Consider the following 25084-nt stretch of genomic DNA (forward strand, 5'->3'; position numbering starts at 1 on the left):
ATGATTTTTAAAGTGCGAAACAGAATTTGTGCTGTTCAATGCATGTCAAGAGTGAATCTACGCCCTTGGAATACACTTTTAAACTGGAATCATGACAGAATATGCAGTGATGTCCACTTCAGGGCACTTACACTTAAATTAAACAAACCTCACAAGCATAGAAACATAGGAAATATACTGAAGACAATGATTGAGAACAGCTGATTTAGAGAGAACTCTGTTTTGTCTTCAACTCCTACTATTTTTCATAATGCTTTCTTTTGCAGGTTTATCTTAAGAGGCCACATCTCCCACGCACAGGAAAACAGCAGACAATACAAAAAAGCTGACACGTAGAAGGTGAAATGAGATGCAGTTAACCACATCCCTGAGGCCTTGCAAGTTTGATATGTAGTCTTAAAGTGTGAAAAGTCACCACAGATCACAAAGCTTTAGAGAAGCACGCTTCTGCATTTGCACTCTGATTAACACAATTGAAACCCATGTCTATTGTCTCCGTATGAGAAATAAACCTTCAGAAATAATGCAAAAAAAATCTCAAAACATTTTAAATGATAAGAATGGCTAGATATGCAATGTTAAATATATATAAGTCTTTATTTCTGACTTTTGTGATCTCTCAAACAGACATAAAATGAATATACACTCTTGAGAAAACAGGCTCAAATACAAAGCACACATTAGTTGCACTTTAAAATTGCTCCCCTAAAGACAATTACAACCTCAGATATATTTACAGCAATTTGCATGAGACACACGAGAGAAAAGCTGGTTATTTAGTGCACATTTAAAGGACTCGTTTTAAGAATCAAGTGAAATTATATATATTACTCTAAAACAGAGATGCCCAAACTAGGGAATGTGGGTGTGTATTTGACATTGAACTCCATTCTGTTATAAATGGGACTGTTTTTGTTTTTAAAAATAATAAGCTCATCATAAAATGTAAAAAATATATACTGCATTAGTTAATTTAAAGCGATGTTTTTAGTTATATCTTTATATTATTAAATAAATTAGGAAATTACCCATGGTCACTTAAATGTAATACAGTTTGGCATATTTACCTTCTACCCACCACCCTCAATCAAGTTTGGTTTTTGGCCTTTCATAATAAAAGAGATTGGAAACCCTTGGTCTATAGCTCAGAAATATTAGATTCTTCAGTATTAGAGAAAAAAAAAACAGCAGTATTTGTGCCATAAAGGCAAAGAAAGCAATCCTAAAGTGGATAAAACTGTGATAAAATATGACAATAGTAACGGTTTGCATTATTTTTAGAGATTTACAGAATATTTGGCCAAAATATAATATATAATTCTATATATAGGCCTAATTACTGGCCGAATAAGAAAAAAACTGTTGAAAAAATACAAAAATAAAACAATCTGCACAACTTTTTATTATTGAATTACAATTATAATACAAGTCTTGCAAAACAATTACTTTATATTACTTAATAAAGCAATAAATAATTAGCATAGCTTTAATGACAGTTCGTCGCATTTGGCCCTCTAGTGGTTGAAATCTACAAGTAACTCGCGGAGGAACATTGTTTTGTCGCAATAACATGAGCTGTGGTTGGGCTCCGCTGTTTAGCGCGGATGAATCTGATGTGGTCGTGATTAAAGGTGATCTCCACGGTGTAAAATGTCACTAAAACAACTTTAAAAGTATCACGATTTTAAAAGATGGATATACGAAAAATGTATCTAATGAGCAGGTAAGCAGCTGATACAATGTTGTTGTTTAAAATAGACGTTGTTAACTAAAATTGACGTTATTAACTGACGTTACAAATGTTAGGAAAGCTGACACTGGACTGATTAACGTAAATTGCATAGTATAGGCCTAATTTGGCTAAGAGATAAACAGACTAGTAAATGGTTTGAGAGATTAGCATCGTCGTCCAACATAAACTTGAGCTGTGTCGCAGTTCAGAGGCTATTTAATCTTTGTGAGAGGTGGACTAATATTTAAAGTGGGGCTTTAATATGGTCTCCTTGCCCCATTTATGTATGAACATGTTAAAAAGTTTAAATTTTGCAGAAAACTGGATTGTTTTGGCAAACTGAGTTCAATAGGCGGTAAAATATACAGTGTTAATTAAGATATTGGTGGGCATGATTTTGATTTTTGCCTAGGCTGGTTGGCTGGTTTTAGCTGGTTGACCAGCTTGGTTTTAGAGGGGTTTTGGCCATTTCCAGGCAGGTTTCCAGCTATTTCCAGCCTGGTCTTAGCTGGTCAGGCTGGAAGTTGACCAGCTAAAACCAGCTTGACCAGCCTATCCAGGCTGGGAGCCCAGCCCAAACCAGCTATGTCCAGCTTAAACCAGGCTTAAACCAGCCTGACTAGCTAAAACCAGGCTGCAAATGGCTGGAAACCAGCCTGGAAATGGCCAAAACCCCTCTAAAACTAGCCTGGTCAACCAGCTAACCATCTTAGGCTGGTTTAAGCTGTTTTTTTCAGCAGGGAAGTACAATGCAATCCTGGATTAACATCTATGTTGATCCTGGAACATCATTTCTGTTGGAAAATGCAATCCATGCCTATTGCCTACCCTTAAACTCAACCATAAATAAAAGTTGGAGAACAATCAAGTACATAACCCTAACCATAAGTCTAAACTTAACATAAACAGTAAACATATCCATTAATTCGGATTGGCTGATTGGAATGTTGTTCCAGGATCATCATAGATGTTAATCTAATAACAAGTCCTATTTGGTGAAATCACACTAACCTTAAAGATATTAAACTAATCTTTCACTTATTAAACTAAACATTTTAAGTTAATAATATTTATTATTTACAGCTCATAACCTAGCAAAATATGTGAGTTTCATTTGGTTCAGTGCCATTGTTTACGTTTTTAGCCTACAATATGGCCAACTGATGACATATAGGCTTGGTAGTAACACTATGGTTAATTGTCATAAGGGTATAAATAAACTGAAACACAATACTCACATTTAAAAGTGTAATCTGGGATTCTCTCTAAAAATGTCCTGTCGTCACTGGTGAATCTTGGCATAGTCCAGGACTTGAACAGTCCTTGTGTTATAAACTTTCTCATTTTGTGACATTATTTTGACAGAACTTTCCTAGAAACATCCTACGGACATCCTTCAAAGGATGCGGCCTCTGACCTGGGACTCAGTGATTGTTTTCAAAGTGAGTTTACAGAAAATGTGATGCTATTAGAAACAATAGTTATGGCTTTATAATGAATGCTGTCACTTTTGCTTGCAAACTGTTTTCCGTTCATCATGGTTTAAAGCTAATTGTCATTACAAATATGTTAAATACATTAAATATGATGTTTCTGGGAAATCAAGATGGCAAAAAAAAAGCATTGTGTTGCAGGGGTGTCAAACTCAGTTCATGAAGCCCTGCACAGTTTAGTTCTAACCCTGCTTCAACACACTCACTTGTAGGATTCAAACACACCTGAACGGTTCAATTATTTGATCAGGAGCAGTGTTTCCTCTAGGATATTTTCCAGCTGTGGCGGCAGACCTTTTACACAAATCTACCAACTACCTATGGCGTTATTTCAATGACAAATGGAGAAATGTGGTGATATATTATCTGTTTGTTTGTTGTTGTTTTTTTTGTCATTTATGTCTTATTTACTGTATTATTATAATTTAAAATTTTTATTATTTAATGATTTTAGTATACTACATACTTGAAGTGCTTTGGCAATACTGTATTGAATGTCATGCCAATAAAGCAACTTGAACTTGAACTTGGTGAGTGCAGTATTACAAGTCGAGATCAAATTTATGCAATACGAGCATGTGAATCTTTTTGCTTGTGCACCGATTTCCTCTGTTCGTGCACAAAACCTCTTGCACGCCCTCAAATATACGCTGCTGAAGTGCAATTTTAACAGGTTTATGCAGTGAGTACATCTACATTTATTAAGATTTGCTAGGAATATTTTTGAATGTCTCCAATAGACCTACAGAGCGGCATTAATGCGTCCTGAAGTAAAGTGAAACGGTTTTAAACTCCAGCAAGATAAAGTCATTGTATGCAGAACCACAGCCCTTTATCTATAAATAAAGTATAATTATGGAAACTGTTCATCCTAACTGAAAGCTACGTCGTGTTTGCTGGCCTCACGCATCACGCACCTGTCAGTCAGTCAGTCAGCACGTAACCTCATAAGGTTAAACAAATACCGCACAACACTACTACGATTACAGAAAGGTTTACGCTATTATAATTCACTTACCTTTTAATAAGTTTTGGGGCAATTATAACCCGTTATTAAAAACAACAACAACAATGACTGATGTTTTGAGTGAGAAACTGGAATGTAGCAGTAGCGGGATGCATTTTTGTGTAGTGCCCCACCATGTAACGAAAATCATGAGGTGTGTTTAATTAGGGTTTGAACTAAACTGTGCAGAGCTGCAGTCCTCCAGGAACTGAGTTTAACACCTGTGATTTAGAGTTAAGGTCACGAACTTTTTGCCCATAGACTTCCATTTATATGCACGCAAATGTGTCAGACCGGAAACGCAAGCTCATGCAACAAGTTTGCTGCATTGCAAAGTTCAAGCTTGGTGAACTCTATAAAATCGCATCACGTGACTGAGTGAGACCAATCAAAGATCAAAACATGACCTCTCTGTACAGAAATTTTAAATATTGACCAATTGCTCACTTTTTTTAATTGTCTAATCATCTTGTTTAATCCCGCCCCTTTTCGCAGCACCATACAACAGAATTACACGTTGAAACCGAAAACACAGTTTGGGAAATGGTTTTATGTATACTTTATGGAAATTGTTTTGATTTTAATAAATTAAATTTTGATCTTTGCTAAAGTTGCATTGTAAATTATGACAAATAAAGCGCACAAGTTGTAGGTGCTCATAACTATGGAGTTTTTAAGTTGGGCCACAATACTTGGAAGAAATGTGATATGCTATATTGAGTGCTGCAGTAACATTTAAGAAATGTTTTTTTATTAGCTATTTTTTAAAAAGTTATTTATTTATGTAATGATCATACTAAAACAAACAGTTTCTAGATTTTTTTCTGATATTATTAAATCTAATTCAAGCAAGATGCAAACAATTATTCTTTAAAACATTGAATTGTTAAAAACTCTGCAGATATTCTCATTCTAATTTGCTGTTGTAATTTTCATCTCTCATTTCGACTATTTTTTTAATTAAATTTTTAGCTCTAGGTTCATCGTTGGGCCACTTTAGCCAATAGCAGAACAGCAACTACTCTAGAGGTGAGTCTAAAGATAATAAGGCCCTAACTGATTGGTCAAATGTGAATAAAACAATCTATGCATGGAATAAATGCCATTTATAGCACCTCTCTGTGATACTGATATTGCAAATACCATTATAGCGAGTACAAATAAATGATAAATTGTGCAGTCGTAGCTTTAAATATACACCACCATCTACTTTTCTATTGTGAACAGCTTTGGCATTGTAAGTTCTTAAACTTTGTTCAATAAAATTAAAAAATTACTAATTTTATTGATAGCGAACTATGTATTAAATGGCGCTCTTACCATATAATAAGGCTGTTAGTTTACCAAAGTAATTGCAGGAAATTCTCATATTGCTATTGTTCAGTAAATACGCAGGCATCTCATTCCATTGGACGGTAGGGCTCCTGGTGTTTCTTCCGGTGTTGTTTATTTCTCGGGCGAGGTAGGGGCGGTGGATCTTCCTCATCCTCGTCCTGAGGTGGTGGCGGAGGTCTAGCGCGGATCTGAGCTTTGGGTTGAGGTTGTATCTGTGGCGTGGATTGTGGAGACGGGTTACAGTGCATGGACTCTTCTTGCGGGATAGGTGGTGCCGGTTGACCTCTTGCAGTTTGTTTGGATCTGTTGGTACCATTGCTAAATGGAGGTTGAAGCTCAGTCAATCTGAACTCTTCCGCATCTAGAAGGTAGCAAAGACAAGATAATCATTTTATTGTCATTTTCAGATGCTACAAGTGATGCAAGTACTCTAGGGCTGGTTGATGTGACAAAAATCTCATGTCACCGTATATATATCACAATATAATTTCATATGATACCGATATATATCACAAGAAGTAATCTCATATGATAATGATATATATCATAATACAAGTAATCTCATATAACGATATACATCACAATATAAATAATCTCATATGATAATGATATACATCATAATACAAGTAATCTCATATAACGATATACATCACAATATAAATAATCTCATATGATAATGATATATATCATAATACAAGTAATCTCATATAACGATATACATCACAATATAAATAATCTCATATGATAATGATATATATCATAATACAAGTAATCTCATATAACGATATACATCACAATATAAATAATCTCATATGATAATGATATACATCATAATACAAGTAATCTCATATAACGATATACATCACAATATAAATAATCTCATATGATAATGATATATATCATAACACAAGTAATCTCATATAACGATATACATCACAATATAAATAATCTCATATGATAATGATATACATCATAATACAAGTAATCTCATATAACGATATATACATCACAATATAAATAATCTCATATGATAATGATATACATCATAATACAAGTAATCTCATAACGATATACATCACAATATAAATAATCTCATATGATAATGATATATATCATAATACAAGTAATCTCATATAATGATATACATCACAATATAAATAATCTCATATGATAATGATATATATCATAATACAAGTAATCTCATATATCGATATATATCATAATACAAGTAATCTCATATAACGATATATATATCACAATATAAATGATCTCATATGATAATGATATATATCATAATACAAGTAATCTCATATAACGATATACATCACAATATAAATAATCTCATATGATAATGATATACATCATAATACAAGTAATCTCATATAACGATATACATCACAATATAAATAATCTCATATGATAATGATATACATCATAATACAAGTAATCTCATATAACGATATACATCACAATATAAATAATCTCATATGATAATGATATACATCATAATACAAGTAATCTCATATAACGATATACATCACAATATAAATAATCTCATATGATAATGATATACATCATAATACAAGTAATCTCATATAACGATATACATCACAATATAAATAATCTCATATGATAATGATATATATCATAATACAAGTAATCTCATATAACGATATACATCACAATATAAATAATCTCATATGATAATGATATATATCATAATACAAGTAATCTCATATAACGATATACATCACAATATAAATAATCTCATATGATAATGATATACATCATAATACAAGTAATCTCATATAACGATATACATCACAATATAAATAATCTCATATGATAATGATATATATCATAATACAAGTAATCTCATATAACGATATACATCACAATATAAATAATCTCATATGATAATGATATACATCATAATACAAGTCATCTCATATAACGATATGCATCACAATATAAATAATCTCATATGATAATGATATATATCATAATACAAGTAATCTCATATAACGATATACATCACAATATAAATAATCTCATATGATAATGATATACATCATAATACAAGTCATCTCATATAACGATATACATCACAATATAAATAATCTCATATGATAATGATATACATCATAATACAAGTCATCTCATATAACGATATACATCACAATATAAATAATCTCATATGATAATGATGTATATCATAATACAAGTAATCTCATATAACGATATACATCACAATATAAATAATCTCATATGATAATGATATATATATCATAATACAAGTAATCTCATATAACGATATACATCACAATATAAATAATCTCATATGATAATGATGTATATCATAATACAAGTAATCTCATGTAACGATATACATCACAATATAAATAATCTCATATGATAATGATATATATCATAATACAAGTAATCTCATATAACGATAAACATCACAATATAAATAATCTCATATGATAATGATATATATCATAATACAAGTAATCTCATATAACGATATACATCACAATATAAATAATCTCATATGATAATGGTTTATACCATCGTAAATTATGTTATGTTAACGATATTGGTACAACTTTATTATATGGTACAACTCAATTGTATATGATCATATTTCTCACTTTATTTACAACTTCAGGGCAAATTAGGGATGCATCGGTACCATTTTTTTGGAGCGATCTGATCCCGATACCAAAATTCAGAATATCAATACAAATCCGATCCTGATACTGTGCCTTTTTTTTTTTTAAAGCCTAATACAGTTTCTACAGTTCTGGTGATAAACTCAAATAATAGATCTTCTTTAGTAAAAATAACAGACCTATAGGCCTACTGTATATGACAGACAGCACAATCTAACTAAAAACATGATGCTTTCTGTAAACTAGGCTACATTATTTGAGCATTCATTATGACATTGATCTGTTGTGGTTCAGCTTGTGTTTTCTTTTTTAATATTAAGATCTTTCTTTGAAATCTGCAATAGACTCCCACTATTGACACTAATCGTTGGTAAAATAACCAGCCTTTTATCAAAGCCTGATATTTTCCTGCAGGTTTGACGCAGACTAAACTAAACGGTCTGGGGCCAGTTTTACTTAATAAACATTTCCTTTTCTGCTATTGACAATCCATATTGCGCCCGTCAGTTTCTCTTTTATTAATTTAATCAACTACTTTGACCACAATGAGCCAGGCTTTACAACCTATTCGCAGCACTTGAAGTATTCCCCTCGGAAGAATAAACTCAGTCCGAAGGATGAGAGAACAGAAACTCATTGTGAGAATCATTTTACAGAGCGCCGCACATCGCATCCGCACAGCCGGTGCGGGAATGAAGCACTTGATGCATCGCTGAGACACTTTCAAAACTTAAAACTAAAAATGTGAAAATATAAAATACATTTTAATAAAATAATAAAATGCTTTTTTAAAAACTATTGATTACAGGTTCATCATAAAAATAGAAATATTGCTAAATAAAATGTTATATGCCAACATTGCATTTTCAAGATTGCAACTTTCTCACGCTGTTATTCATGCTTCTGTTGTCAATTTTAATTATTTTTTTATTATCACGGCTGTTGATTCTTAGAAATTCCGTTTTTAATGCTGACAGTTCTGCTAAATGGCTCAGAAAGCCACATAAAAACATTTGCATACAGGATACTGGTTTGATCTTCTAGATCTCTCTGGTGCCAACTAAACAAAGAGATTTGGCAAATGCATTCTTATACAAAAGGTAAACGAATTCATAACATGCAAATGTTAATCATTACATTTTTTTAGAGTTTAGGTTTATTTTCAGAACCTGTCTCCGTCAACATATTGTATCTAATACATATAAAACTGCAGTAAAGACTTTGTGTTCCTGTATTAAAAATGGGTAATTAAAACTAATAACCAGTTTTTGAAAGAGCAAACTAACTTTTATCGATATGTTTAAAATGTATTGTTCTATTTATACAAGTATATTTGAGATATGATTTGGCAGTCAAGAATTCAATTCAAGTTTTTTTGTATAGCGCTTTTCACTATAATTATTGTTTCACAGCAGCTTTACAAAAGGTACACATTGGTACGCTGAAGAAAAATGCTGTGAACTTTTCAGGTTTGACAACAACAACAACAACTGCTAAAAATCTCAATTCTCAGAGCATTATTTTAAGAATGATAAAAACATACCTAGTCTGTGCTTCTTGTGTCTACACCTTCGACATGCACAGCAGATGAGAACAGAACACAGCAGAAGCAAAAGCGCTCCTCCACCTGCTAAAATCCCAATCATGATCCAAAAATCAAAGCCGAAAAGTGTTATAGGTATTGAACTACCTGTAAGATAGGACAGATGTAATGAAGTCAGTAACCAATAGTGGATCATTGAAAACTGTAAAACTTCATGAGAAGTAGGGATGCACTGATTATCAGCAATAATATAAAAAATGCAAATGGTTTACTAAATAGATGGAGGAAATTAGCTCACATATTTTGAATAATCCAAGATTTTTCTCATAGAAAATATACAGATGGGGAAATAAGTATTGAACTCGTCTCCATTTTTCTCAGAAAGCATATTTCTAAAGATTCTCTTGACTTGAAATGTTTGGATGTTGCTAACAACTAAAGAAATCCATATATGCTAAAAAACCTCAACTAATTAGTTGCTTTTAGACTGCTAATGAAGGCTTTTATGGGTTGTACACATTTTTTTTGCACAGTCAGCTTGAACTTAACAAATACTCTTTACTGTCAGTGTTTGGTGATTGTACGTCAGCTATAACTGCGAAAACAGGAAACGGCCAGACTAAAAACCAGTGCAATAAAGCAAAAGTGAACAGATCTGCTCAGTCGATTGGTAAACCAGTAATCATACCAGAGAACGTGTGCAGTTAAAGGGATAATTCACTCCAAATTCACTCAAGCAGGTTTGGAGCAAGTAACGGCCGAGTGATTGGGTGAACTATCCCTTTAAGATCAGGTCTGTTAATGAGCCTAAAAATAGGTGTTTTCTGTGGTCAACATGAACATTAATTAATATTTGTAATAAAGATTAATTTATTTATTTATTCAGGAATGAGAATGTGCAATAAATATGACTTACATGAGGCTGTAATTCTCTCACTTTGTGCATTGCTTGCAGGATTGCTTAGACTGCATGCATACTGTTTGTTTATCACGTCAGACAATTTTAAGGTAAGCTCAGATTTTTTTTCAACTTTCTCGATCGTGCCATCTTCATACCAGGATATGGTCAGATCTTTAATGTTTTCAAGGTTTTTACAGTGGAGTATTACAATGTCTTGAGATGCAATACATTTGATCGTCACAGTAGGTTTAGGAGCCTTCACTGTAATAGAAACGTGATGGTTATTTGCAGCTTCAGGAACTCCCACAGAAATATGAAGTGTCTTATTTTGTTAACATTTTGGAAAGATGTGAAAATTTGTCTTCTTACCATAAACTCTCAGTTCCACTGTTTCATCCCCAATCTGTGTGCCACTGGCATCAAAAGCAGTGTATTTATATGTGCCGGTGTTATTCTGACGAACACTTTCAAATCTTAAAGATCCGTCTTCTTCTATTGTTATTCCTGCTGGAGGTTTTCTGCTGGATCCTTTTTTCCAGTCAGTTGGGTTTCCATCACTGGAGGTAAAGCCCCATCTGATATCAGCAGCTTTTTCATTCTTTGTTGTTTTCCCATTAATGCTGCAGGATGTTCCTTCTAGCACATGTTCTCCACATGTCTGTGCTGAGACTGTAATCAATAAAATGATATTAGCATTTGATAGAACTCAACAGGCTTTAAAGGCTCATACACTATAAAACATGCAGGGTTCCAAACAATTTTTTCAAGTTGCTTTAAAACAAAGCGATTAAGTTAACACCGTGTCCTAACTACACTCGACACGGCACCACAACGTGATAAAAGGTATCTTTTCCATGTTAAAAGAAATTTTTGTTATAACCGTCTGCAACTGTGCTTGTAGTTCTAAGATTTCACGGCATAACAACAGAATAATATACACTGTAAAAACTGCTGGGTTTCACAATTCCATCATGTTGTCCCAACACAAATCAATTAACAAGTTTTTTGTTTTGTTTTTTTAAATATTTATTTATTGAGTTTTTGCATCTACAATTTAAAGCATTACATTACCCATACCCTACCACAACCACGGCGTTGAAAGAAAAGGAAAAAAATAAGAAGATATAATATATATATATATATATATATATATATATATATATATATATATATATATATATATATATATATATATATATATATATATATGTGTGTGTGTGTATGTGTGTGTGTGTGTGTGTGTGTGTGTGTGTATATGTATATATATATATATGTATATGTATATGTGTGAATATATATATGTGTATATATGTATATGTGTGAATATATATGTGTATATATATGTATGTATGTATATATATGTGTATATATATGTATGTATGTATGTATGTATGTATGTATATATATATATATATATATATATATATATATATATATATATACATATATACATACATACATACATACATACATACATACACACACCTATACATACATACACACATATACATACTGTACATCATTCCAGAGTTCCTGAGAGAAAACAGAGTGTACCATATTTGTTCAGTACATATGTTGTCATTTAACATGAGAGACTTGGCAACATCCAAAAGAGGGAATATACAAAAGAGGTGCATCTCAATACAAAAAGAAAAGAAAAAAAATGAATAAAATAAAAAAATTCAACAAATTAATTAATAATAATTATAATAAATAAAAAGAAATTATATATATATATATATATATATATATATATATATATATATATATATATATATATATATATATATATATATATATATATATATATATATATATATATATATATATAAAAAAGGTCATATTCTCTTGAATCACAAAACCTTCCAGATATATCAAAGTTGACAGAGAGGAAATACATTATTATATTTTTCGTCAATATGTTCTCATTTGACATGAGGAGTTTGGTAACATCCAAAGTGTATAATATAGAAATAACAAATAAAATAAAATAAAAATAAATAAATTTTTCTAAAGGCCAGGGAGTTCAAAAGTATTTAATAAAGGGGTACCATTTGTCTAGGAACTTGCTTTTCGAGCCTCGAATCATGTATTTAATCTTTTCCAATTGAATGTAAGACATCACTTCATTTATCCAGTCAGCGTGCGTTAGGGGGTCTACTCTTTTCCACTTGAATAATATTAAACGTCTTGCTAGTACTGTAGTGAAGGCAATAACTGAAAGTATGTCTTTACTGAGATCTATATTCTCAGGCACCACACCAAAAATGCCCATCAATGGATCTGGGTCAATTGGAGTGCTATATATCTGTTCGTATGTTTCAAAAATCCCCTTCCAAAAAGCTTCTAACTTGGTACAAAACCAGAGCATATGAGCAGTGGTAGCAGGTGATGGTGAACATCTACCACATGCAGGGCTAATATTTGGGTAAATTTTGCTAATTTTGCTAATTTAGAGTTAGTAAAGTGTAGCCTATGGAGAACTTTAAATGGAACTAAACCATGTCTAGCACAGAGTGAGGATGAATGTACCTGAGTTAAAGCATCTGCCCATTCTAGATCTGAAAATTCTCTGTTCAAATCATTTTGCTAAGCTTCACGAATAAACTCCAAGTTGTTTATAGATGTAATAATTGAATAAATGCTTGAGATGAGTCCCCTGCCTTGAGCGTTCATCAATTAACAAGTTGACCTAATCATTTTTACAAATTTGTGTGGATTTAACATTAAACAATTAAGTTGTCCTCAATAAAAACTTAAGAATTGTTTTGTTTCAACGTATCTTAAACAAGCAGCAAAAGTTATTTTTTGAGTGCATTACTAAAATAATGATCACCTCAGGTACTGATTATGTGCTTAATTCAGTATTAAATGCTCCCAATGTGAGTTTTAATACAATTGTATGTGAATTTTATTGCTATACTACTGAAACCAGTTTCAGATAGCTCCCCTCAGGTCTTGAAAATAAAGTAACTAGCAAAGGGTTTGAGAATGAAAGTCAGAACTGTGATAACAACATCAGTCAGAAGCCTATTAATAATTTAAAGAGGCTTAATATGTATTAATTACATTAAAAACCTTTACCGTTTTGTTGGGAGTGCAGTGGCTTGTATTTTATTGAATGGCTGGTATTATAAATATTTCTGTTGCTTCACATTTGGTGCAAACAGACAAATTGCTTGTCACCGGAATCTTGTTGTGTACTGTTATCAGAATCAGAATCAGAAAGAGCTTTATTGCCAGGTATGTTTACACATACGAGGAATTTGTTTTCGTGAGCTTCTACAGTGCTACAGAATTACAGAGACAGGACAAAAAACAGATTATAAATATATATTAAAAAAGAATATACAAATTGACAAGTGTATGTATAGGTATATTACTATATACAACGCTGTTTGTGCAGCTGCTGTGTGCAAATTGATATGTAAAGTCTATTGTTAAATAAGTGTATAGCAAGTAGTGATGTTGGTTTCACAATTAGGACACGGTGTAACAAATTTAAGTGGATTGAACCTAAAAAATTAGGTTGTCCTAAAAAGATCTCAAGAATAGTGTTATTCAAGCTCATTTTACATAAATAGTTTGAATGAGCAGCAAAATGTATGTGTTTTTGAGTGTATGTGGTCTACTACTGCTCACTATGGTGGTCTAGTTTCTTCTGTTGCCCTCATTTGTAAGTCTAACTAGATAAAAGCACATGCTAAATCATTAAAAGGGATAGTTTACTCAAAAATGAAAAGTCTATCACCATTTACTGACTCTTCCTTCACAAAAAATAACTGCAGTAAACTGATGTAAAACTGCAGTACAACAGCAGTATATAGAAGTATAACTGCAGTAAAATTATAACTGCAAAATTAAACTCCGTCTTTACTGCACTTGTGCTGTAGTCTAATATGCCAATGGTGTGGTTAGAACTGTGCTGCACTTGTGTTCCAAGGGATTTGTTCTTCAACATCTCCTAAGAATATTTCAAGAGTTCACACTTAGCTGATGATTAATTATAAGCTTGTTTGGCATGCTGTCCCGGGAGAGAGCCCTGAGCTCATAAAATCCTCAAGCCCGTGGCTCCCTCCCATTGCAAGGCGAGAGGAGAGTTTGAGCTCAGGTAGATCTCGAGAACTCCTCTGCTGTAATAACCAATAAACAGCCAGTGATTGCTCTTGAGAGATAACCATTTACTAGGAGCATGTCTATAGTGCCGGTTTGGATTAGTCAATTAACTTATGTTGCATGTTTTTTGGGGAACCCGGGGGAAACCCACGTGAGCTCGGGGAGAAAATGCAAACTCCGCACAGAAATGTCTGCTGGTTTGGTAAAGCCTAGAACCAGAGACATTCTTGCTGTGAGGCAACAGTGCTAACCACTGGGCCACCGTGTCACCCATCTAGGAAGAAGGAGGAGTAGGGGTGGATGGGGGGGATTCTTCAAAACGAAGATATCGGTGGTATGTAACCCAGGGTATTTGTAGTAGCTTAGGAATCGTCTAATTGGTGCATTGAGAATTGGATAATGCGGATCCAGCCGCTAGCAATCATAAGCACGTGATCCTCTCGAATTTATGAATAAACTTCACTGTTTTACTTTTTTCAGGGATGTTTTTTTGGATTCAAGGAATTTTCTAATTAGAATTTTAAGAGTTTATTAGCAAAAATAAATAGTAAAAAATAACTGCAGTGAACTGAACAGTACAACAGCAGTAGCCTATATAAGCATAACTGTGGCAAAATTCAATGCAACTCCAAAATCGCAGTATAATGAGGTATAAACACAGTTCAACTACAATACAATAAAGTTCAACAGCAGTAAAATCTGCAGTACAACTGAAGTAACATTAAATAAACTGAGAGAGCCAATATAGTGATATGTTATATAATTTATTGCACTTAGGTACATCAGTATTAAAAGTGCACTTTACTTTTGCTATGTATTTCAGTATTGTAGATGCATTTCTGTAGTTAATTATACTTCTGAAAAGTGCAATGAAATATATTGTGGTAGTACGTCAGCAATACAACTGAAGTACTGAAACCTCATTTAGAAACCATTGTCCACCGAGCAGGAAAAGTAGTAGTTGTTCTGCAGTTGTATTGTAGAAGTACTTCAGTTGTATTACAATATCAGTATGGCAGCTGTACTGTACTTCAGTTGTATTACAATAGCAGTATGGCAGCTGTACTGTACTTCAGTTGTATTGCAATAGCAGTATGGCAGCTGTACTGTACTTCAGTTGTATAGCAATAGCAGTATGGCAGCTGTACTGTACTTCAGTTGTATTACAATAGCAGTATGGCAGCTGTACTGTACTTCAGTTGTATAGAAATAGCAGTATGGCAGCTGTAGTGTACTTCAGTTGTATAGCAATAGCAGTATGGCAGCTGTAGTGTACTTCAGTTGTATTGCAATAGCAGTATGGCAGCTGTACTGTACTTCAGTTGTATAGCAATAGCAGTATGGCAGCTGTACTGTACTTCAGTTGTATTGCAATAGCAGTATGGCAGCTGTACTGTACTTCAGTTGTATAGCAATAGCAGTATGGCAGCTGTAGTGTACTTCAGTTGTATTGCAATCGCAGTATGGCAGCTGTACTGTACTTCAGTTGTATAGCAATAGCAGTATGGCAGCTGTACTGTACTTCAGTTGTATTACAATAGCAGTATGGCAGCTGTACTGTACTTCAGTTGTATAGAAATAGCAGTATGGCAGCTGTAGTGTACTTCAGTTGTATAGCAATAGCAGTATGGCAGCTGTACTGTACTTCAGTTGTATTACAATAGCAGTATGGCAGCTGTACTGTACTTCAGTTGTATAGCAATAGCAGTATGGCAGCTGTACTGTACTTCAGTTGTATAGCAATAGCAGTATGGCAGCTGTACTGTACTTCAGTTGTATTGCAATAGCAGTATGGCAGCTGTAGTGTACTTCAGTTGTATTGCAATAGCAGTATGGCAGCTGTACTGTACTTCAGTTGTATTGCAATAGCAGTATGGCAGCTGTACTGTACTTCAGTTGTATTGCAATAGCAGTATGGCAGCTGTACTGTATTTCAGTTGTATTGCAATAGTTGTTCTGCATTATACTGTAATTGTAGTATCACTTCAGTATTGCAGTAGTTGTATCTGATTTGTACTTTAGTTGTATTGCAGTAATACTGCAATATACTTAAATAATGCAGTTTTTTCGTGTCCAAAAACTGCATTATTCAGAAGTAAACTAACACTGCATTATTCTTTTTTTATTTATTAACTGCAGTATTTTTTGTAAGGGTCAGATTGGTCCAATCCTGTTTGAATTTCTTTGTTATGATCTTTGCATAAGTTACCTGTGTGAAGATATTTAGAATAATGTCAATAACCAAAAATGATATTGCGGCCCATTTGCTCACTATGCTAACTATGGGAGTTAATGGGTTGCTCAAAGGCGTAGAATTAGCATGGATGGAGTGGACGTGTCTCTCTTTTCTTTTCAAATGTCTCCACCAATAATTTAATTGCCTCTAAAATAAATGAATGCTCTGTCAAGCTTTAATTAACATTCTCTCCTCAAGTTCTAAATCCCTGACACACATATGGACATACTGTTTATGTGCTTTTGTTATTAAACTATTTTTGTGATGATGCAAAGACTGGGTGAGCTTTTATTGCTTGACCGCTTTGTGTTTGTTTCAAAGTGATTCCTACTTGAAATGAGTGTGCATTTGTTTGATGTTTGCAATGGAGTTTTCTTAGTTGTTTGATTCCTGATTTAATTTCCAAACATTATTGAGGGTGGGAAATGATGGTATTTTGGAGTGTTTATTCTCATTGATCATACCTTGTGGGTCTGTGTATGAACAGTGTTTTAATGAGCCTTTGTAAGGGTTTCCTGCTTATTATATTGTTATTTTTTTGTTTGACTTACTTGATAGTGAGATTCTGTCTGACATCCCAACATTTATAATGTGAGCTGAAGGAAATGTTACAAAGGGAGCAGCTGCTATGGTACGTTTGGATGTTTGCAGTGCCAAAACTACAGTACAGGGAAATGCTGTCAGGTGAGACCTGCACATTTGGAGCTACTTTTCAAAGAAAAGTAAGTCACTTGAAGTCACGTTCGCTACGAGTCCACCATAATAGCTAGTATGGCTGTGCAATTAATTAAAATTTAAAAAATGTACATTAAAATAAAAGTAAATTAAAGTAAATTAAAATAAAGAAATGTAATCGCCTACAAAAAGTCATTTATGCCAGTTGCAGTTGTTGTCTTAAATTGGATCACTGTTTAAAGTGAATAAGGTGGTTGTCAAGAATGATGTGCAGTATATGTATGGGGCAATTTTTATTTATTTTTTTAATTTTAAACTTTTGTTGCCTTTATTAGTGTGGTTATTGTGTGATTATTGTATTTATGCAATTGTTGTCTTAAATCCAGTGTTAAAGACAAATATCCTTTCTGTGCCAAGCAGAACGGACAATAAAGTTTAAACTAAAACTAAACTAAACTAAATTTTGGCCTCCACAACGATTCTGAAAAAACAACAATCGAGATCAAATTTTTATAGCGCCACATGCCTGCACCTTTCCAGAAGTCATTCCTCTGCGAAGTAAAATCATGTAAATTTACTTCTGCAGCATGAGATGTACTTTATTTAAAGCTATTTCAATATTAATAATTGTATTTTATCTATTAATGTTTTTAAGAGAGCAAATAGAACATGAGCTGTTCAGTTTTTGCGCTCTGAGACGAAACAGATCAGTGACATGTAAAGTCCTCTTTTAGCTTAAGGTGCATGCATAAATGACTGTATACCTGCATAAAGGTGTTCAGATGCAGCGCTAAGTGATTATGCACATGAACCCTCGGTTAAATTTATAAACATAAACGCAGGCAAAGGATTAAATAAGGTCCCCACCAATATCAAAGGCAACACCATTTGGTTTGCGAGACCTGTTTGGTTTGACATTCTTCCAAATATTTTTCTTTGAGTTCACGGGGTAAAAAAAAACGATGGAGTGAACTACACCTTTAAATTAAAATGCAAATAGCAATGCCTATTTTATTGGAAACCTACAGTATCTGTTTTTTCTTTTGGATAAAAAAGCACAATGTTAAAACTGACCAACACCTCTCACCACACCCGCATATCATTGCTTTTCTGATTTGAAGTGCTTCTACAGTATTATTCTCATTTATAAAAGTGTCTGCTAAATAATACAAGTAAACTATGAGGAATTAGCATGAACTAGATTTTTCGGGTTGGCTTTTTTCCAAACACTTTCAATTAATTTTTAAGTTCAATTACATTTTAATTCCTTCCATAACTGATTATAAACAATAATAACAGGACTTACTTAACATGCACTTGGTGTGCTGTTAAACAGTAGCTACAGTATACATTTTCACTATGGGGATTTCTAAAAAACACCCCAATTTAAACAGCAAAATTATGTTCAGTGTTAGGAAACGACAAAAATAAGTACAAGGTAACGCACAGACCAAACAAAACTCTTGTTATGGGCAACAGCAATGAAAACAAATTATGTAACACACACGCTGCATGTTTTACTTTAAACCTGTTTCAACCAACATGCTATAAATAAACATATTGTCAGCATGCTACACAATTAAGATGATACTGGAGTAAATGAATTAAATTATTATTTCATTTTAATATAAAAGCTTTTGTTAAAAAAAGACTTTTGACTCAAAACCTTATTGTAAAATTCAGACTTTTCTGTCAGACAGTATTAACAAAAGCATTTTCACAGTTATGCTAATAGATCAGTGATCAGTTCTTAATAGAAAGAAACTTGTGAATGTGAGAAACATATTAATCTTAAGATCCTTGTTTCTTTTAAAAGCACTTTTTTGTGTAATGTAATTGTTTTATGGATGTTTTGGGTGGTTTTTCAGTACATAAGTTATATATTTTAATAGTTAAACTCTGTTTTATTGATGCATATTAGTCGGAGAGTTACAGTATAAAATATAAAGAATCACAAGACCTCACTAGTATCAATCAGGAGAAAACGACGATGGTTCACATTTTCTTCTGAATCAAGTAGAACAGTTATAATTGCATTAGGAACAAAATTTAGGCCAATAAATCAATAAAAATATATAATAATAAGATAAATAAAATAACATAATAAATAAAATGCATATTGGGTCATACAGCAAGACAGAAAATATATAAATACTCAGATGCAAAAGGTACAGCAGTAAAAAAAAAATTAAATTAAAATACAAACGGAACAAGGAAAGAAGTATAATCATGCATATTTTCTCTGTGCTCTCCATTTATAATTATTTTTGTCTAAATCTGGATGTATCTTGACAAACTATACATCAAATGCATGTCAAAAATGTGGGTGAGGCTAAAGCGTCTTTATAAAACCATCAGCGCAGTGTATATCTGATGAGCTCATTCGCAATAACAGGGAACTCAGATTTTAAATAGGAAAGGAGAAGGTTGTGTCATATGGCCAAGAATATTGTGACTCTTACTTGGAATTTGTGCTCTGCATTTAACTCATTCACACACATAGAAAGCGGTAAACACACATGCACACATCGTGAACGCACACCCCAGGGAGCTGGTGCCTGTATTCAAACCTGCGACCAACTATCAAACTGTTTATACTGTCAAACACACTGTAAGAAAAGTCTGGTTCCACACAATCAATTAGCAACATAAAGGAATTAAGTTAAGTGGATTGGATTGGAATTAAGTGGATTGAAAACAATAAAACAATTCAATTGTCCACCATAAAAAATCAAGAATTGAGATGTTTCAGCTCATTTAAAATAAGCAGTTTAAGCAAACATCATTTATTTTTGATGGCACATAAACTTTTATAAATCATGTTCATCTGTTTTTACAAATATACTATAAATTATTATAATGTTTTTGTGAGAGGTAGACACAAGCCGACATTTACTCCATCAGTTTGTATGTAAACGGCACCAGAAATTATTAAAAACCATGTAAAAGTGGCTATAGTAAAAATTACATGGTTGCCTTACATTTTTAAGTTGAATCAAGTTAACCTTATTCAATCCATTTCACTTAAATTACATAAAAGAGACTAAAAACAGCATGTATAGCCTAAAATATTAAGTTGTAATACTATTAACGCAGTGTAAAAATGTATAATAATTACCATAAAACAAATGTTTCCATGACTAATTGAATTTTTTACAGTGGACAAACATGTTTAAATAATTATTATTATTTCTGTTTGCCTTTGATTGAATCTTTGGTGATGGAAAAAACAATTAGCCACATTTTCAATTAGCGAAATGGTTAACAATTTAAATGTCAGTTAATGTATTTATTAACATGAACAAATAATTCGTAATACATTTATTACGCTATTTGTTCATATTTGTTAATGTTAGTTAAAGTTATTTAATTTAAATAATGTTAGTTCATGTTATGGGTCCAACACAATTCCTTCATGTTGTTTCAACACAAACCGATTAAGTTAACCTAATTGTTTTTACAAATTTAAGTTGATTTGATCATAAATAGGTTGTCCCACATCTCCCAATAAATAATGATGTTGTTTCAACTCATTTTAAATAGTTTCAACAAGCAGCAAAAGTCTTTCCTTTGTGTGTAACTCACTTTAACAACTATTAAAATAATTAACATTAACAAGCACAACTTTGTATTTTAATAAAGCATTAGTAAATGTTGAAGTATGATTAATAAATGATTTACAAGAGTATTCATAATTAGTTTATGTCAGTAAATACATTAACTAATGGATCATTAGTGTTACCGCTAAATTATAATTATACACAGGAACTTTATATTACAATAAAACACTGCAATATTCACGGCATTCACACATTAATATGCATCGCCATACTAAATACATTCAAATCCAATTGTAATATTTGATCTATCAGATTTTCTCACTAGAATCACTGAAATGAACGCGAAATAGATTTTTATCTTTAGTCTGTTCACACATCTATATTAAATAAAATCAGAACTTACCATTGAGCGCAGCGAAGCCACAGAGGATTAAAAACAAGAGATTGTGTTGGCAGCTCATTGCTCTTCTGAACGCAACAATTGTTCCAGAAAGTTTTCTCAATCGTCTGAAGGAAACACAGAGTTTCCTGTTTGAGCAGGCGGTAACTGAAGATGTCAGTTATTGCATTACTTTTAACACAGGTGCGCAAAGGATGCCATCTAACACAGGTGTTTCTGCATGCAAAATATAGACTATATCTGATTATTTTGTGATGCTGTTTTTATCTTGAGCTTGTGGTTGCAATGCACTGATTTAAAAAATATTAGGGTTCAATGGAAGCATCTCATTTGCTAATATTAGCTATCAGGAACAGAAACAGAAACAGAGAGTGATATGCTTTTAACGTGCATCATGCGTTGGAAATATGTGTGGTGTTTAGGAAAATGTCTTGTGTTTTGTTCTCTGGTGTTGATTATATGTATATGGAGCTTCTAAGAATGTTTGATTTAACTCTCATTTTAAGTGTTTTTAGAAATATTATACATATGATCACATAAAAATAGCCATTAGTGGATTATTGTGGTAGTTACAATCAACTTAAACATTTCATCTAATTGGATTAATAGTAATTTTAGATTCTTTTGAATAACTCGATCCTAAAAATGCGCAGCTGAAAATGTTCAATGATGTTCACTGTAGTTGTTGATTAGTAGGTGTGCATGTGTTTATTTACGTTTGTTATGAAGAAGAGTTGTAAAAACTGAGGTTTATTTTGATGGTCTTAAAGCATTTGCAAAGTTTGGATATTTTAATAAAACCTAAGCCTTTTTAGAGATGTTTAACCTTCTTCTTTTAGGTCAGATTACACAAAGTATTAGTATGTAAAATGAAGATGATTGAGTGCTGTGTGAGTCAGCTAGTGTTACGTTGTATAATTGGTAGATATAAATGCTTATGCTTAATATAATATTATTATCTCACACCTGATAGTTTAGAATGGTGTTTCAAAACCCAAAATGGGTTTGATGTCTAGACCAGTGACCTAGTGGCTTAAAAACACTATTAGAGACCAATACATTTTATTCAATGTGATGCTGCCATCTTGTGGACTAGATCAGAAATGCATTGTTTTTGTTGCACGTGCATTAAAGAGAATTAGTGTGTTTTATGGAAAGTTTTCTGCAGTTTTTGAGTGAAATATTGTCTCATGCAGGTGGCACGTTGGCTTAGCACTGTGGCCTCATAGCAAAAAGGTCTCTGGTTCAAATGCCAGCTGGGTCAGTTGGTGTTTCTGTGTGGAGTTTGCATGTTCACCCTGTGTTGGTGTGGGTTTCCCCCACAGCCCAAACACTTGTGCTATAGGGAAATTGATGAACTAAATTGGCTGTAGCGTATGAGTGTGTGTGTGTGTGAATGAGTATGTATGGGTGTTTCCCAGTATTGGGTTGCGGCTGGAAGGGCATTGTTGGAATAAAAAAGACATATGCTGGAATAATCTGGATAATCAGCTGAAGGAAAATGAATGATTGACTGATACTTGTGCATTTATCAAGTGTAAAAAGTGCATTTGTCACCTATTTTCTACCTGATCTGACTATTAAAAGTGACTTTAGATGTTCTCACATTAGGTAAATGTTTAGATTAACTGATCAAACATCAATTGCATACACATATAATGCAGTGTGCTTAATATCAAACCTTACCAATATTCTTCTTAACTGTTTTTCATTTCAGTCTATTAATGTAAAATATAATCATACCAGTGACTAAAACAAAGCTAGAGGAATAAAAATAAGAGATTGTGTTGACAGCATTATTTATTTTCCCTCAAGTTTTTCCAAACCTTTCTCCGGTTGAAAACAAATGAAGATATAAAGTTAGAAAGTTTACTGGTTTACAAAATTGTAACAGAAGAAAGAAACTTATAAAGGTTTGACAGGATTAAGGACTTTGGTAAAATGTGGGTCGCATTGCCAAACTAGTTGAGAACCACTGCTCTGCTTTAGAATGTGGTAAAAAAAATGTATTACTTTATTACTTGTTCTTATTACCATGTTTAAAACTGAGAAATATAGCCTTTTGCTCAGCTGTAAAATCTTGCTTCTGTTTCTTCCTTCTGTTCCTCCTATTGTAAAAAAATATCTCCCAGTCAGGTGCTACCAGTTTCCTACATTCTTCTAAATATTTATTTTTTCTGTTCATCTTAACTGTGTTGTAGATTGTCTTAAAGAAGATATTTTGAAGAGAGCTGTAAACCTGCAACCATTTACTTCCTCAGTATAGGAAAAGCAAATATTATGGAAGTCAATGGTTACAGGTTTCCAACATTTTTCTAAATATCTTCTATTGTGCTCAACATGAAAAAACAAACTATTTAAAGTTTGAAACAAGTAAAGGGAGAGGAAAGGATGACAGAACTTACATTTTTAGGTGAACTGTCCCTTTAAAGATACACTGTAAAAAATGGCCGTGATTTCAACGGTAAAAAACTGTAAAAATGCTACAGTACACATCCATAACCTGGTTAATGGTATGTTTACTTAATATATATACAGCGAATAACTGTAAATTGACTTTCCCAGAGTTCCCTCACTTTTTATGCTTTTATGCAGTGGTGCAATAGGTAGTGCTGTCGCCTCACAGCAAGAAGGTCGCTGGTTCGAGCCTCAGCTCAGTTGCCATTTCTGTGTGGAGTTTGCATGTTCTCCCTGCGTTCCAAAGACATGCAGTACAGGTGAATTGGGTAGGCTAAATTGTCCGTAGTGTATGTGTGTGTGAATGTGTGTATGTGTTTCCCAGTGATGGGTTGCGGCTGGAAGGGCATCCGCTGCGTAAAACAAATGCTTGTGGCGTTGGCAGTTTATTCTGCTGTGGCGATAAAGGGACTATGCTAAAGGGACTATGCCGAAAAGAAAATGAATGATTGACATTTTTGTTTTTTGACATTTTGCTTTTTGTTGACATTACTGTGGATCTTTTTAGTTGTTTTCCCATCAGTGATATACATTAGAGAGTTATGTTACATCTAATGTTGATCAACAATTTTACTTCATGACTTTAATTTTATGCGTGTTACCATACTGGTGTTTAGTAGCTGTGGGGGTGACACTGAGCAGCTTTTATACACTGATACACTCTCCTGCTTGTGGGAAAGTTGATTGTGATGAGTATTGGTTCATTATGTAACTTCCGCATCACCACCTGCATATGGCTGTGTTAATGTGTCTAACTGTTTAACAAAAGATGTGTAGATGTTGGTAATTCAAAAACACAGACATATTACCCCTATAAATTAATAAAATACAGTATTTTACTGTAAAAATTAGAAATTACTTTTACGGTTTGTACCGTATTTCTAACTGTAAAGTACTGGCAACCACAGCTGCCAGTTTTTACCGTAAATTTTACGGATTTATTTTTGACAGTGTA

The 25084-nt window shown here is 32.9% G+C and overlaps 1 protein-coding gene across 1 annotated transcript in view; it reads right to left on the reverse strand.

Moving 5' to 3' along the window:
* Nucleotides 1–578: 578 nt before the first annotated feature.
* si:ch211-132g1.1 (hemicentin-2) overlaps nt 579–25084 on the reverse strand; it is a 46840-nt gene continuing 22334 nt past the window's right edge. Inside the window, exons 8-11 of the mRNA XM_056463514.1 lie at nt 11055–11354; nt 10701–10946; nt 9785–9931; nt 579–5927 (exon numbers count right to left, since the gene is read on the reverse strand). Coding sequence (XP_056319489.1) covers nt 5632–5927; nt 9785–9931; nt 10701–10946; nt 11055–11354 — 989 coding nt within the window. The 3' untranslated portion in view covers nt 579–5631. The remainder of the gene's footprint in view (nt 5928–9784; nt 9932–10700; nt 10947–11054; nt 11355–25084) is intronic.

This window comes from Danio aesculapii, chromosome 1 (assembly GCF_903798145.1).
Source record: "Danio aesculapii chromosome 1, fDanAes4.1, whole genome shotgun sequence".
Classification (NCBI taxonomy): domain Eukaryota; kingdom Metazoa; phylum Chordata; class Actinopteri; order Cypriniformes; family Danionidae; genus Danio; species Danio aesculapii.